At 40.3% G+C, this 17,984-nt stretch overlaps 1 protein-coding gene across 1 annotated transcript in view; it reads left to right on the forward strand.

The window, feature by feature from the left end:
* The window catches only part of SLC9A9 (solute carrier family 9 member A9), a 210,455-nt gene that overhangs the window by 139,197 nt on the left and 53,274 nt on the right, over positions 1–17,984 (forward strand). The window contains exons 13-14 of the mRNA XM_068406383.1: positions 11,968–12,016; positions 17,884–17,963. Coding sequence (XP_068262484.1) covers positions 11,968–12,016; positions 17,884–17,963 — 129 coding nt within the window. The remainder of the gene's footprint in view (positions 1–11,967; positions 12,017–17,883; positions 17,964–17,984) is intronic.

Here is a 17,984-nt window from a genome sequence, read left to right on the forward strand (position 1 = left end):
TTTCAAATGTTGATGCAAAAGATGAAGTGCATAATATGTTTTTCCCCGTGCTGTGAGCCCAGGGAACTTAGAGTTGGTCATCTCATTATTTAGACTAACGCCTCAGGAGCATTTATTGTTTTACTTTGAGTTAATCACATTAGGAATAATGTAATGCATCTACAATGGCCTGGGCTGCTTTCCAAAGCTGTGCTGTTTATGTTCAAGGAAACTAAAGGAACAGACACCTAAAGTGATTCAGAGAACAAACATTTTACTGCTCTAAAAATCATTGACATAATTCACTGGAGGGAACCGTTATTTCTGAGCCAAGAATTAACTAGCCTCATCTGTAGGAAATAGTCAAAATACATCTGAGTGCAGTTTCTCTTCCTCATACAGGTCTTTTGTAAAATCAGGTCTCGTTTTTCCTGGCTGGCAAAGCTCATTAGTAGTCTAAGTAAGATGCCAACTAAACAGCCTAATTCCTGACTGACTTTTTTTTTTTTTTGGAAAGCTGTATTCATCTCCATAGGGTTCATAAAAGTAGCAATTAGGACATTTGCTACGTACAAGAATGATAATTCTCATAATGCAGTGGTGTTTCTGTCTTGTAGCATTAACTGAAAAAGCATTTTTAATAATGTTCCAGGGTTTTTTTTTATTAATACAGTTTCAGAATTGTGTACAGAGCATTTGATCTATAGATTTCCTCACAGCATGAAGAGAGGTATGGTAATAATACTGAATTTCTTAAAGCTTGCGGAGGCTGGTCAATATTGTGTTTTATGTACTGCCTCTTATTGAAAGGATGATACAGAGACGCATTTGTGTGTCTACACCTCTCCATTATGCAACATCCTAAGTTAAAGCAAAGAAGCACCTGCCATCACCAGTAGCTCCTCTCAGCGTGATCACTTGTCCTTAACACATATAGGCTGATAACAATCCCAATAAGTGCTATTCAAATTACAAGATCATTTGGCTTAAAGTAAGGGAAATCAAAACATACCTCTTTTTTTTTTTTTTTTTCAAAACAGTTACTGGGTAAAGAGTTTGGATGGGAGGCATCACAGTCACCTCAACAGCCTTGCCACTCTGTGCTCTGATCCAATAATATTTCAAAAGCTCAGCTTTTTTGGGATTTGCTGGGTTAGCACTCAAAAGAAATAACCTCATTACTACCAAAAGAGGTACCAAATCCCATCCTTTCTCCTAAGTCAATGCTGCATCAATGCTATAATATGATATCAAGGGATAACTCTTATTCTAGGAGTCCCACCTCTCATCTGAGACATAAAACTCAGGTGAAAACTAAATAGCAAAATGCAGCCTTACTGAGAAAGTGGTAATTGTACTGTATATCCTAGCTACTATCATGCACATTCCTCGTGTCTAAACTTCTCTTGCAGTTTTAGAAAATGATTCAAGTTACATTATTTTTCATGTTATTATTTTTCAGTTTCTCTAATCGCACCATAGTATTCCTGAGTGATGTGACCTTGTAACCACGTTTTTCTCCAGAGTTGTCTGCATCTCAGTTGAGTCTGAACAGATTTTTCCCAATTTAGAACAAAGCCATTTTTTAATAATTTTGTAACATTTTAATATTAAAGATTCTACTGTTAGCATGAGAGTTTCATTTTAGAGGGCTTCTGGTAGCAACAGAGTTATCTCAAATTTTAGATTTGCTGAGGTTTTGGGCTTTTTCTGTAGCTGAGATTAAAAATAAAAATGTAGGAAGATTATAGTCCTTTCAAGCTTTCCCATCCTTTGCCCATAAATCTATGTCTGATTGCATATGAATAGTCACATACCTGTACAATAAGCAAACAGTGTAACTGAGAAGGGCGTTGACTATTAACTGATTATGGCCGTGTAGCCTTATGACACTGTTCTGGACTTTCTGCTCTTGCTTTTCAAAACAAGAGGGAGCTTATAGACAGAATTTCAATGCCTGAGAAGCAGGCAGTAAGGTGCTTACCTTATTCAACAGAACTCAGGTTTTACAGAAGCAAGCTGCATGACACTATACTTCTTTCACTGAATAACAGCAAATGACAGCAATACCAGGAAGTGCCATTCACCAGTCAATCTGTTAATCAAACCTGTGTCGGATGAGTGATGCCAGTACAACGATAAGTGGAAAATTAAAATGACCACCCCATCCCTGTATAGCTCAGGAATGCTGAGAGATGGCAAAAATATTAAGGAAAGGCTCTTTGGAAACACTCAGTGCGGGTCTAACTTTGCTCCTCTTGAAGTCAATGACACCAGTGACATTGACTCGAATGGCAGCGGTTAGGCCCATGCTGAGTGCGTTGTGGAAACCTCCCCTCACACTGCAATTCAGAGTCTACAAAAAACCATGGGGGGAGAATTTTAGAAAAGGGAAGGATGAAATAAAACTGCTCTTTTGGGGCAAGGGGAAGAGCAATAGCTGACACACAAGCACACGACACAGTCCAGTCCTTACTAAGGAATGAGGAACAGAACAAAGCTTTGTGGAGCTGCCAGAGGGACCTGAACATTGCCAGGCTCCTAGAAAAACAATTGCATCAGAGATACATGTTTTCCAGATAAGGATATAAAATAGGGGGAAGAGTGGTGGAGTTTTCCACATACTTTAAAACAGAAAGTTTATTAATCTAAATTTAGACGACTAAAAATACCATTTTATGAAAGGCTTTTCTTCTCCCTAGGCAGGCATAGAAAAAAAAACAACATGCAAGTGAATTGTTACCCAGCAAAGTAGAGCTATAAACAGCAAAGTAGATGATGATAGCTGGATCACATATCACAGGGCAATGAAAGGTACAGGAACAGCATATGACTATGAGCATATATAAATAGGAAAACCAAAAATAAAGGGAAACCAAAAATGAAGCGGGGGGGGCACGGGGGAAGGGGGGGTAAAGTGAGGGAGAGTTTCACAGAATAGACATCAGTACAGAAAATAAGCAAAATAGTGCTGATCAGCTGATGTCCTGAGTGGATGATTAACATTGCTGCCAAGGGTCCATGGGTTTCACTAGCTGTCTATGGGCCACACAAAGATATTTAATTGGGCAACTCTTGTGAAGGCCAAGAAAACAGTTCTAGAGAAAGCACAGAAATCAAATTTCTCACGCACTCACTTAGTATCAGAGGCAGGAAGAAACTGTGAGTTTGGATCCCTAAGGACTGCACACATGCACCTATATACACACGAATGTAAAATGGCCTTGCCCTACATTTTTCAGAATCAAGCTTTAAAATGGGAATCACCTGCAGCCCACTGCCTGAATACAAAACAGTCCTGAACTGACTTGCAGCAATGTGCTGCGAGTTAGATCTGCTTAGTTAGCTGTAAGTAGTATGCAATTAGGGCACACTAAGTGTGCAGAGTCGGTTTAGCAGAGTCAGTAGCTGCTATTTCTCCAATTTGACATGGCATTTAATGTAATTATGCAATTACTGCATCTGCGGACATAAACACACAACTTGCATTTCCCATCCAGCCAGGTTTGGTAATTACTGTGAGGGTGGTGAGACACTGGCACAGGTTGCCCAGAGAAGCTGTGGATGTCCCCTCCCTGGAAGTGTTCAAGGCCAGGTTGGATGAGGCTTTGAGCAACCTGGTCTAGTGGAAGGTGTCCCTGCCTGTGGCAGGGGGGTTGGAACTAGATGATCTTTAAGGTCACAGAATCACAGAATCAACCAGGTTGGAAGAGACCTCAGGGATCATCGAGTCCAACCGTTGCCCTGACACCACCCTGTCAACTAGACCATGGCACTAAGTGCCATGTCCAGTCCTTTCTTAAACACATCCAGAGATGGTGACTCCACCACCTCCCTGGGCAGCCCATTCCAATGTCTAATAACCCTTTCTGTAAAGAAATTCTTCCTAATGTCCAACCTGAACCTCCCCTGGCGAAGCTTGAGGCTGTGCCCTCTTGTCCTATCGCTAGTTGCCCGGGAGAAGAGGCCAACTCCCACTTCACTACAACCTCCCTTCAGGTAGTTGTAGACTGCAATAAGGTCACCTCGGAGCCTCCTCTTCTCCAGGCTAAACAACCCCAGCTCCCTCAGCCGTTCCTCGTAGGACAGACTCTCCAGACCCTTCACCAGCTTGGTCGCCCTCCTCTGGACTCGCTCCAACATCTCAACATCTTTCTTGAAGTGCGGGGCCCAGAACTGAACACAGTATTCAAGGTGCGGCCTCACCAGTGCCGAGTACAGAGGGACGATCACTTCCCTAGACCGGCTGGCTACACTATTCCTAATAGAGGCCAGGATGCCATTGGCCTTCTTGGCCACCTGGGCACACTGCTGGCTCATGTTTAGCCGGCTGTCGATCAGCACCCCCAGGTCTCTTTCCACCGGGCCGCTTTCTAACCACTCTTCCCCCAGCCTGTAGAGCTGCATGGGGTTGTTGTGTCCGAAGTGTAAGACCCGGCACTTGTTCTTGTTGAACCTCATGCCGCTGGTCTCGGCCCATCTATCTAACCTGTCCAAATCCCTCTGAAGGGCCTTCCTACCCTCCAGCAGATCGACACTCCCACCCAGCTTGGTGTCATCTGCAAATTTACTGAGGGTGCACTCAATCCCTACATCTAGATCATCTATAAAGATATTGAACAGCACCGGCCCCAGAACTGAGCCCTGGGGAACACCGCTAGTGACCGGCCGCCAGTTGGACTTTGCCCGATTCACCACCACTCTCTGGGCTCGGCCATCCAGCCAGTTTTTAACCCATTTAAGAGTCCACCCATCCAAGCCCCGGGCAGCCAGTTTGTCTAGGAGGATGCTGTGGGAGACAGTGTCGAATGCCTTACTGAAGTCTAGATAGACTACATCCACAGCCCTGCCCTCATCTACTAAGCGGGTCACTTGGTCATAGAAGGAGACCAGGTTGGTCGAGCAGGACCTGCCTTTCATGAATCCATGTTGGCTGGCCCCGATGCCCCGATTGTCCTGCATGTGCCATGTAATGGCACTCAGGATGATCTGTTCCATCACCTTGCCTGGGTGAGGTCCCTTCCAACCGAAACCATTCTGTGATTCTTTGGTGTAACAAGCCTGTGTGCCATAATGTAATGAACAATAACAAACACCTCTTATTCCAGACTGAGAATCTACTACAGTGATCTTTCCTTAAATCTGAAAACAAGTCTCAGTTCTTACATTGTCCCCACACAGAAGTTCATGTTATTTTGGTTGCTGCCAACCTTCATGCTGATTTTATTCCAAATCTATTCACATGTACTGATACTACTACAAATTACAATTTCTAAAAATTCCACAGAAGTGGTGCTCCGTTGGCTTTGGTTCATATTTTTAAGCAAGAGGCCTAATTCCTCACTACAGGTATATACACATCGTACAATGACATTCGTAACCTACTGCATGTCCTAGAAGCATTACAGGGACATAAATCACTGCTGCTCAGAACTCCTGAGCTGGAGTGCCATGCTGTCATGACTAAACCATCTGATATTGCGTTCTGCCATACAGATGTACCGTGTTACTTCAAAGTGACCAAACTATTTTAGCCCCCCGATATCAAGATAAAATAGGATTAACAGAATAAAGAATCAGATACCAGATAACTAAAGGTCCAGTTCATCATTCTAGTTACTATCTGCATAAAGTGCATGAGGTAAATATAAGCTACCATCTATTTTTTAAATTTTAGCATTTTGCTTCACAGAACTGCACAGCTGTAGGGAAGTGATTGGTAAGGTTTTATGCAGTGACATCCACGATTTCACAATCTTTTTGATACTTAAGATCACATCTAGAGACTATAACACGTGGATCTCTTATAGAGCACTACAGTTCATTCTTCAACTTTACCTTCTATTTGCATTTATGCATTATCTTCATGCATCACAACAAGGCATTTATACAGTTATCATATTAATTTAATTGCCAACTCTGCAACCAAGTAGTTCTCCATATGTCCACCAAAAACAGTCTATAGACCTTGACTGCAGGGTTAATGTTTTGCAGTAGCATTTCCCAAAAATTATCTTATCAGTTTTAGGAAATTACAAGTTCAAAAGTGTCAAACTATGGCACACTTATCTCTTATTCACATGATTCTACAGGTTTAAAATCATACTCCATGTTCTATTTCAGTATGTTGTGTATAACATAGAAAGCATTAGCCACAAGGCAAACATCTGTCATAACCATTTAGGAAGCATCGTTTACCTGATAATTTATTTTAATCCTTCTCAGCATGAAATTAAAGCGATTTGTTTTTTCTGCTAAGACACAAGTGATTATTCTTAACTTTAACTAAAGTATTTTCACTTATTAACAAAATTAGCTTAAACTGAACTTTGAAGATCTATACTCATGCCATAGTTCTCCATGGGGTTTATGTCAATCAAAATATTGTACTATAAAAAAGCCAATGTTTTTGACAATATCAGTCTACAGCAATAGCAGTATGTAGCAGCAATATAGCAATCTAGAAGCAAAAGCAGATTTTAGGTGTCAGTTTGTTAGATATACACATCACACTTACTGCCACAGGGAAAAGAATAATGGCCTGAGAAATCATTATTTATCCTGAAGGGATTTTAATTTCAATTGTAGTGATTTATTAGAGATGGTGAAACAATCTTTTTTGGATTTTGCTCATGTTTCTGGTCTTTACAGTTAATAATTCTGTAGTGAATGCAATATGCTGATGTTGGATAGCTACAAGCTTCAGATTTATTCATGCAAAAATATTCAAGACCCCTGTTGCAAATGCTGTTTAATAGCAATCTTTGAAAATTGGGTTATAAATCACTTACTCAAAAAACTCTTCCTGGTGTGTGCAGCTTTTGAGATGTAAGCTGAAACTTAAAGACCATTTTAGTTACAATGAGACAGCCAGTGGGAGGCTGAGGTAATTACACTGAGAAGGCAAGTTCTTCCAGTAAAACCTTTGACAAGCATAGAAGCCAATATTGTCATTAATTATTATACAGCAGCACTCCTAGGGCTCTAAACAAAATCATATCTCTGCTAAACTAGATTTTGTACAAACATAATGAAGGATGTACACTTACAAGCCAAATACATGAAACAGATGAGCAACGGGGTGGAAGAAGTATTATTATCCCCATTTTATAGTATGAGGCCAGGAACAGAAAGAGATGTCAGACTTTTCACCTCTTGAATTGCCTTTATTTCCCCACTGATCTAGAAAAAGAAGCAGAGGAGACACAGCTAATTCTGACCCTTATCAGAGAGCTCTGTAATATCGTGTTCCATCAGGTACACGTTCACCATCATACACATAGGTCAGGGAAGATTGTTACTCACATTAGGAGACATTTCTCATGTAAACTTTCCCAAGTCTGATGTTTTGTTCATTAAATCATTAGTTGCATTAAATAATACACATATAAACAACTGTTTCTTGGGGCTTCATTGGTTCTTGAAGTTGAAAATCTTTGGTACAACAGGACAACATCAGCAGGACAGTGGATAGTGCTACCACCCATATCATTCTCAGACCAGTATTTATGGCGCTTCTGAGAGGTGTGGTGTGGAATCACCTCAGTTTGAGGTGACTGATGAAACCAGGCTTCCCAGTTCTTTGCAGGACACTCAAATGACCAGTCATTAAATAAATAAAAGCAGTCCTGGCTGCTTCATCTGAAGCATAGCTAACCAGTGTGAGTATATGGTAGATGTAAACTAGACTAGGTGGGACTGCAAGCAAGATTCAACTTGCATGAACCAGGCTCCATTCTGCAAATACTGACAGCCTATACAGGCCTAGAAGTAGAATTTCAGTAATTAGAATTCAAATTTCAGAGAAATGTCTCTATTTACAGATTTCCTGGCACATAAAGAGAAGGAGGGCTGAGAATCACACTTGTAAGTATAGGCACCAGAAGTTCTGCTCTGCATGCCTAGATCCTCATGAAAACATGAGTCTATATGTTTTTCTGTGGCTTCACTTTAGAAAGCAAAGATTTTATCCTGCAGTGTTGACTTTGTGGTGATTTGAAGTGAGAGAATTAAAAGTTTGCAATGCCTGAATAGTGATTTACTACTCAGCATTCCTATGGATTAGTTTTGTATTTCTTACTACTGGCTCCCCTGACAATTTGGGATTTATCTTTCCCATCCATTTTCATTTCAAACCACATAAGAAAAGATGTTATCGACTGCTTTGTATTCAGTGACAAATTCCTCCTTTTATCACCAAATGCATTCTGACTGTAGCTAAAAATATGATGCACTTGATAGCACACGGGGATTTAAATACCATCAACTGTAAATGGTACTTCTGCAGGCTAATGCACAGATCCTAGCAACGCTTAGGCCTAATTGCTAGAGACCGGCTGAAGTCACAAGCTTCACTTCCAGATTATGAATATAGCAACTTTGAACAATCTCTGAATCCAGGTTTTGATCCAGCCATTGTTTAAAAACAAAAAACCACCCCCCTCCCCAAAAAAAACACCCAAAGAAAAAAGAACAACACAGAGCAGCTTTCACGATTTTTAATTCCTTCATATCTAGGGCATTTGAATCTAAGACATTACTGAAGCCTATCTAAATCCATAGAGTAGATAAAACTCCCCTGTAATATAGATCTGATTAAAAAAATCATTGTATTTGTTTTCATGGAAGAGAAGTCATCCTAAATATTTAACGTATAGAATTAAAAGACACGAAAATAGAAAGGCAGAAATAAAAGCATACAATATTTAGAAGACCCAAGAAGAAATGAACAAGGGATAGAAAGCAACCAGGAAAGTGGGACAGAAGGATGGAAAAGAGAGACTGCAAGGAGTAAAACAAGATAACAGGAGAAAAGAGACAAAGCTGACAGCAAGAATAGAGAAAAAATACTAAGAAAATATTTTTCTGACTATCCATTAAATTTTCTTACAGCAATGGAAAACTGAGAAGGTTAAAAGGGGAAAAATGTTTATACAAGTATTAACAATAGACTATTTCTTACAGGCCTTTATAGTAGTTTATATGAATTTTAAGTTTTCAAATTCTAGTGGCAATAGCATTAGATATAGCAGGTCTTCTGAGAAAGTTGAGGATGTAAACTGGAAAGTGCATATCTCTGCTTAATTTCAGTTGTCTTGACTGTCGCATATAATTTGTTATGCTTTGTTTTTTCAACATCTGCAATTTAAAAATAACATTCTAGTTCATGTCAAGTATATCAGAGCTAATTATAGCAGACCATGATTTTCAATGCTAGGTGCCTGATGTTAGACTCCCAAGCCTGTGTTTGGATATGAAATAATTAGCCTCAATTTCAGAACTGACTGAACTGAATCTGCTTAGTACATACTTAATAAAATTGCTAATGTTCAAATTATCACAAAAATATATTGCTATTTTAACGCATTAAAAAACTCTCCCATAGAATGCAAAGAGCAATCTGGTCCTTTTCCCAAGGGACTTTAAATCAATAGGTAAGATTGTGCTATCCACACTGATTTCAAGTAGCGAGATGCTATTCCATGAGAAAAACAGCAATGGCATCTGACCCTGTGTTTTAAATGAGAGTAGAGACCAGGCCAAAGGAAAGCATCAGCTGTGGCTCTGTGACATTCCTGGGGCATAGAAACCTTATTTTCTTTTTCATATGTGAAAAATCTAAGACAGAAGTGTGATTTGTTAGATACTTATTGCTGGGTTTTACTGGCTTTAAATGTAATACTCCCATTAAGTTTTCATGTGAGTATCTTTATATGTGCCATATTATAATAGCCTATTGTCTACAGAATAAACAATGCAAAATAGCTAGCTATCTCTGTAACCATAAGGATTAGAAATTATACATGCAGAGAAGCTTAAGCATACCACAAATTCTGCAAAACTCTGTAAATTCAGATTTTTTTTTTCTATGCCAGTGGATTCCTGTTGTCAATGATTATTTAGCAGTTGTATTACCATTAGTGAAACTATATCATGGCCAGAAACTCTGGTTCCTGTTGGCCCCGTTGCCCACCCTTTTTCACATTTGCTATTACAGTCCTTTTAGTCCCAGGTGAAACGTTTTCTGTTGTCTTAGCTCATTCTATAATAAACGCATCACAACTCCAACACACACAGTCAGAACTGGCAGTTTCTCAACTCCAGTAAGTTCAGAACTGCATGAAGGCTAAATTACTACTGTCCCAGGAGACTGATTCTTTGCGGTCAAGTCAAGCTCATTAAGGAGAAGAGAGTGTGGGGAAGTTTGTGCTGCAGCCTTTCAGCTGCACCTATCATGCGTAAATGCTTTGAATTTTTTTACTTCCAGAACTGTGCAGACCCTTAACCGTTGTACTGCTGGTGTTTCTCTGTATTGGCCAAGTAGTGTTGTCGGTGAACACATCTAGCAAATAAGCGTCGTCTAATAAACAGAGCATATAATTGGGTTTAGGAGGCTGGGATTCTCTTTCTGATTCTGACCTGTTTTATGAGTTTGGGACCATTGCACCTGCATTTATGCCATTGTTTCGGCCTTCCTATCCTACTGGAGTTAAGCTGTACAGTGCAGGGCTGTCTCACACTGCTTAGTTTTACAATGCCGAGCATGGATAAGGTCCTAGACACCACTGTTCTGTACACAACAATAACAAATCTAATGTCAGATGGTTAAACCTCTACATAATGTTTCTTTTTCTTTTCCCGTGTAAATGTTTGCACTTTAATGAAATGGAAAATACCTAACTTGCTTTACTCCAAACTAATGAATAAATTAGTGCCATCAGAAGCTTTTCCTAGCAATTTAAAGAACAATAGGACAAAAAAAAAAAGGAAAAGAAACAGCTATCCATTGTCTCCTTGTTGAGTCAGCAAAAGGATAGTTAGTTTTAATAAAAAGACAGAAATATTTATGCCTGAAGGACTTGTTGAAGCTCAAGAGTTATGATAGAAACAAATGTCTTTTCTCTTCCATTCAGTATTTACATATAAAAAGCATCTACTTTGCATATAGTTCCTGTCATTAGGTGTAATGAAGAAGGAATTAGGTGTAGTGAGGTAGGAATAAGAATGCATGCATAACATTTTCAGGAAAGAATGCTGAGGTATGTAATTGTTAATATTAAATAGTATTTTTAAATCCATTTAGATGTGTTATTACTGAAAGCAAAATATACTCAAGAAGGAAGACTCTCGGAAAACCAGTAAAGTGGCCTTAAATGAACATCTAGTGAAAGAGCACATTTTCTTTGCATCAGTAAATTCTGTATTAGCACAATGGACCTGATACCGTGCAGGTGCTTGTGAGGCATTGGGGGGCTGTTGGTCACCCTAGCTGTGGGCGTCAGAATTTCTTGGTGTGAACATCAGCAAAAGCCTCTGTCATTCAACTCATAACATCTCAGCTACATTTCTCCTCAGTTCCAAGGATAAGCCATATTCAAAATATGTCCAATTCCTCCACCACATCACTTTCAACAGCCAATTTTTTTTTTTCTGTCTGTATTAGTAAAATGCCACCCAGGTTCTCATCTTCTTGCACATCACCCACTGCAATCTTCTCTCCCCTCTGGTTTGCTTCCCCGTGCCTTGGTGTGCCAAGTAAAGTCCTTTCCAAATGCTACAAGCTATCCACAATGCAGCACAGCCAAGAAATACCAGAGTCCTGCAGCCCTATCCTCCACATACCTCTCTAACTCCAGTTCCTCCTCAACACCTCTCTTCTGCCAGTAATTAAGGATTTCATAGCACAGGTTAATAACTTAATTGTATCTCCCCAGATATGGATCAGAGCCAGGGTAAAGATCTAATCTCAGGTGTTATGAGTGGCAGTAAAAAAGAATCTCAAGTTTCCTAAAAACTTACTAAGAACTTCCTTGATTAAAAAAGTGATCTTAATGTTTTGCCAGCTCTTCTCTGCCTTTCTCACCTAGCAGGAAATGAGTGGCACAAGAGAAATATTTCTATCTTCAAAGCTCTCTAATAGACATCAGACCATTACCATATGTCTTTGTTTTTGTTTTTGTTGTTTTGTTGGTTTTTTTTTTTTAACAGAGTTGGTGTAGATCCAGATGAAGATCTAAAAACAGAAGCTGCAAGCCAGGTATGTCAGAATTTTAGACATACATACTGAATTAAAAACTGTTCAGTTGTTGGCAGATCATGTTTGTCAAAAATAATGTTATAGATTAAAATATTTGAAATAAGTGTGTTGAAAATAAAAAGGAGCTGTAAAGTATCTTTATTGTACAAAGAGAGAAGATATATATTTTTTCAATGTGCATGCACTCATGAAAATTTTGTAACTAAAAATGTTATAGAATTTTGAAGAAAATTATTAATAAATGCGAAGATAGCCTGAGAGATCTAATAAAGTAATAGCAGTATTTCCTTGATAAATCCAATTATTTATCACCTTCTAAATGCTGCATTTATGGAAACAAGACATCTCAGAACAATGTTTAATTCCCTGGAATAAAAAAGGAGAATGTGTAATGTTCAATTCTAGTAGGTCAGGTTTCTGAAAATATTTTTCAGGTATTTTTCACATGGAAACCTAAGTACATAGTAAACTTGAAAACTTGAGACTGAAGGAGGCCATTTAACAAGCAACAGCTTTTCATCTGTCACTCTCATTTTTTGTCATACATATATGGTGTTGTTTCAAATGCAGCACTGCCTGCAACAACAGTAGAAATCTATAGAGGGTCAACACACAGAGACAGAACCTGTGCTTCAGCGTGGTGAGTGGAACAGCAGTAGGACTAGGGAGAAGCAACGCTACAGTTGACAAGTTGTGAAAGCAAAAAAGTGCCTAACACTGTGTTCCTCTTTCTAGGTAATACCATCCCACATGCTCTTTCAGAGTGCACAACTAGAACTTAAACAGAGAACTTAGGCTAGAACTTAAGGAAAAAGAGAAAACCTACTTGCTCTGGAAGAAGGGTCGGGTAACTTGGGAGGTCTATAGGGACGTGGCCAGGTCCTGTAGGGAGAAGATTAGAAGGGCCAAAGCTCAATTAGAGCTTGATTTGGCTGCTACAGTCAAAGATAACAAAAAAAGCTTTTACAAATACATCAACACCAAAAGCAGGGTCAAGGAGAGCCTCCACCACTTGCTGAATGAGGAGGGTAGTGTAGTGTCAGGGGAAGAGGAAAAGGCAGAGGTGCTCAATGCCTTCTTTGCGTCGGTCTTTAATGTCAAGACTGGTTGTCCTCAGGAGACTCGGCCCCCAGAGCCTGAAGTTAGGGACGGGGGACTGTGTGAACCTCCCGTAATCCAGGAGGAGACGGTTAGTGGCCTGCTGTGCCAGCTGGACACCCACAAGGCTATGGGCCCGGATGGGATTCACCCCAGATTAATGAAGGAACTGGCAAACAAACTTGCCAAACCACTCTCGATTATCTACCGGCAGTCCTGGTTAAATGGAGAAGTTCCAGCTGACTGGAAATTAGCAAATGTAATGCCCATCTACAAGAAGGGTCAGAAGGACGATCCAGGGAACAATAGGCCTGTCAGCCTGACCTCGGTGCCAGGCAAGGTGATGGAACAGATCATCCTGAGTGCCATTACACGGCACATGCAGGACAATCGGGGCATCGGGGCCAGCCAACATGGATTCATGAAAGGCAGGTCCTGCTCGACCAACCTGGTCTCCTTCTATGACCAAGTGACCCACTTAGTAGATGAGGGCAGGGCTGTGGATGTAGTCTATCTAGACTTCAGTAAGGCATTCGACACTGTCTCCCACAGCATCCTCCTAGACAAACTGGCTGCCCGGGGCTTGGATGGGTGGACTCTTAAATGGGTTAAAAACTGGCTGGATGGCCGAGCCCAGAGAGTGGTGGTGAATCGGGCAAAGTCCAACTGGCGGCCGGTCACTAGCGGTGTTCCCCAGGGCTCAGTTCTGGGGCCGGTGCTGTTCAATATCTTTATAGATGATCTAGATGTAGGGATTGAGTGCACCCTCAGCAAATTTGCAGATGACACCAAGCTGGGTGGGAGTGTCGATCTGCTGGAGGGTAGGAAGGCCCTTCAGAGGGATTTGGACAGGTTAGATAGATGGGCCGAGACCAGCGGCATGAGGTTCAACAAGAACAAGTGCCGGGTCTCACACTTCGGACACAACAACCCCATGCAGCTCTACAGGCTGGGGGAAGAGTGGTTAGAAAGCGGCCCGGTGGAAAGAGACCTGGGGGTGCTGATCGACAGCCGGCTAAACATGAGCCAGCAGTGTGCCCAGGTGGCCAAGAAGGCCAATGGCATCCTGGCCTCTATTAGGAATAGTGTAGCCAGCCGGTCTAGGGAAGTGATCGTCCCTCTGTACTCGGCACTGGTGAGGCCGCACCTTGAATACTGTGTTCAGTTCTGGGCCCCGCACTTCAAGAAAGATGTTGAGATGTTGGAGCGAGTCCAGAGGAGGGCGACCAAGCTGGTGAAGGGTCTGGAGGGTCTGTCCTACGAGGAACGGCTGAGGGAGCTGGGGTTGTTTAGCCTGGAGAAGAGGAGGCTCCGAGGTGACCTTATTGCAGTCTACACCTACCTGAAGGGAGGTTGTAGTGAAGTGGGAGTTGGCCTCTTCTCCCGGGCAACTAGCGATAGGACAAGAGGGCACAGCCTCAAGCTTCGCCAGGGGAGGTTCAGGTTGGACATTAGGAAGAATTTCTTTACAGAAAGGGTTATTAGACATTGGAATGGGCTGCCCAGGGAGGTGGTGGAGTCACCATCTCTGGATGTGTTTAAGAGAAGACTGGACATGGCACTTAGTGCCATGGTCTAGTTGACAGGGTGGTGTCAGGGCAACGGTTGGACTCGATGATCCCTGAGGTCTCTTCCAACCTGGTTGATTCTGTGATTCAGTGAACTGAAATTGAAATCATTCAGCAGTGATATAAATGGAGAAAAGTTAGGGCAAGACACGAATAAGATACTCTATTCACTTGAAAATACATTAAAGTTATCACTAGGCAGAATTTTAATCTCTCTTACATACTGAGTATTCTTAACATTTACACATTTGCACATATCTGAAGGCATTTAGGGTCTCATCTTCATTGAAACTGAATGGAATTCAGGTGCCTGTTCTAATGTTTCTTTGGAAAAAGAAAAAGAAAAATAATATTATTCATATCTGACCATACCCTTAGTTTAACTCAGTCACTATTAAAAGGGCTAGCGTAACAGTCCATTGCACCATGCCAAGATACTGATTTATTCTGAGTCTGAGGGGACTAATCACTAATATCACTCTTCTAAGCATCTTGGTAGGAATTCTTGCAATGTCTCTCCCCAAATTCTGACCAAGGCCAGGACACAGAACCTTAATCTTAATCTATTCTTGACTGAATTTTAAAGATACATCATTTCAGAAATTTTCTACTTTGCAGCACTCATGAATTATCAAAGGTCATAGAATGCTGAATACAATATAAAATTGACTGAATACATGTTTTGTGAAAACCTGATTTCTTCAGAAGTCAACAGGCATCTGATTTTCTCCTTCTGTTATTAAAAATGAAAATAATCAAGTTTATGAATAACAATAACACATCCAGTGTCCCAAGTGTGCCCTGTGAGTTAACACCTATCTTTGTTGACGAAACTCAGCAATACAACGCAGAAGGTGTAAATAAATATAACACCTTTCATGCCCTATCTTGTCCAAGTCGCCATTCCTTAGAGTAGTAAACTTCTACCTTGGAAGATAGTTTTTCTGCTCTGATTATTCTTCCCCCCCGCCCCTCCCCCTTCCGCCCCCGCCCCATGGTATTTTATTTTCATTTGTCTGACTTTTTTGTATTTGACATCTCAATTTTTTACTAATTCAGATCTCTGTTGCATTCCCTGTAGCCCTCTTTGCTTTAACTCAGTACCTATCACAATTATTCAATTTATGTCAAGTTATTTCTTTTAATTTTCTTTCATCTCATCTCTCTCTCATTTCCCCTCTTTGTTGTCTTTTTTCTTTCCCTTTATTTCTAATATGATGTTTTTATTTAGTTTACCTGCTTTTCATTTTCTTCCTTTGTTAGTGTGTCTTCACAGTGAAAGCAGCTGTTTTTCTTGCATATATCCCTGGACAAATAACATATCAAGTGCCATTATCTCCCACTGCCGGTTAAAGCTCTCGCCCAGATGAACGTTAAACCACATGCCAACTCTCAGTGTCGTTAATTGAAGCTTAGGGGAGATTGTACCAGAAATAAGAACTGAATATCTTCTCAAGAATAAGATGTTCAAAAGGGAGTAAAATTAGTGAAAAATAAGCCTGTAGGCTCCCCCCTTCTCAGCCAGAGTACTCAGCCAGAATTGGGAAGCTACAAGGTCTGCTGTGGAGATTTGAATCTATCTCCTCTGTGACCACTCTAACTACCAGGACATGGGGTATCTTGCTGTGGGAACCTCTCAATCCATGTCTGTAACCATACCTGGATTTTTTAGGGGCAGAAAAGTCCTTGAACACCTTCCACCTCATGAGTACTATGTCAGAGGCAATAGCAGCTGTATGGCTGTATAACCCTTTTCCCTTCCTACCTCTTCATTTTGATCTCCCTTCTTCCCTTCTGCCAATTCAACTTTCTCTTCTCTGAAGGAATTTAATTTATTTAGTTGAGTCTTCCATATACACGGTTGTTTCTGGAGTTCTGATTCTGCTCTATTCTGTACTGACTTAACCAGTAATTTTGGCAGTCAACTAGCAGCAATTTCCAGTTCAAGTTGTAGGACCTGAAACCCAGGGCTCCTTCACTAGCAAGGGTATAGAGCCTTTTAATGTGTAATTAGCATCTGGACTTCACCATACCATGACCTCATCATCAAAGGCATCTCTCAGTTTCTTTGTGCCAGTTCTGCCTTGCCTTGCCTTTCCTTAAAGCATTTATCATCAAATCATTATCACAACATAAGCATAAACAGAAGAAATAATAGCCTCATTTCGTAGCCATTTATTTATTGATGGACTATCATAACTTAGTTCTGAAAGAACTGAATTGCGTAATGCATACAACAGAATATATATTATTGTATAGAAAATATATAAAAAGTAGTTGGTTCCATATCACATGCATTCAGAGTATAAACACCAAAAGCTAACTCTGATAAGCAGAATACAGAACACAATCACTAATCAGAGTTACAAAGCTGATCTATTAAAAAAAGGCAAAAGCTTTTACAGCAGTGGGCCTTTTAACTGATTTCCCATAAACAAAGATAGTCAATAGCATAATTTTATTCAGGTGGTTTAGGTATCTCAAATTCTGCTATGTTAATCTCTATAGAGACAGTATAAGAATGTATTTTCCACTAATTCTTCCACTGGTACTGATGTGATGCCCAGAGTATGACCAAACTGGCTGTCTGTGTACAGATGATTGTTTCTAATGTATTATTCCAAATTATGACCCTGAGTAAAAGGACAATCCATCTCTCTACCTGTGCAGCATGCCCCTGAATTAGCTTGCAGAATGGAAAGCAGCGTTTTGAGTCTTGTTGACTCAAGTTGTGGTGTTCTCCCCTTGGAAAGAAGCACAGAAAGGAAAGTAGTATCATAATTATTAGAATATCACGATCCCTTTGGGAATGACATTTTGCTAGACGTACACAAATAGCATCTGATCTTGTAGGAGTAAACTGAAGTAATCCCACAATGGCAATTAAATTGAAATACCATTTTATTGGTCTCAGAATATAGTGCTTCTCAGCTGCTTAATAAAATTGGAATAATTAATAAGAATAAATGCTGCACTCTTCCAATGAGTATATAGCAATGAGAAGTGTGCTATGTGAACCAATTTGCTCCTGAGCTGATTCACAGAGATGACAGTTGTGTGCCAAAGAAGCTTTTTAAAAGTAAAAAAAAAAAAAAGTGCAGTTAATTGTAATTTGGTTTGATCTATTTTTAATATTGGAACTCCATGTTTTATTTATGTTATAAAAATGCTTTTCACTTTATGCGTTTGTTTATTTTGCAGGGCACATCTAACTTGGATAAAAATACAACCAAAGCTGAGAGTGCATGGCTGTTCAGAATATGGTATGGCTTTGACCACAAGTATCCTTTTCTACTATAAGC

This window comes from Nyctibius grandis, chromosome 8 (genome assembly GCF_013368605.1).
Source record: "Nyctibius grandis isolate bNycGra1 chromosome 8, bNycGra1.pri, whole genome shotgun sequence".
In the NCBI taxonomy this organism is placed as follows: Eukaryota; Metazoa; Chordata; class Aves; order Nyctibiiformes; family Nyctibiidae; genus Nyctibius; species Nyctibius grandis.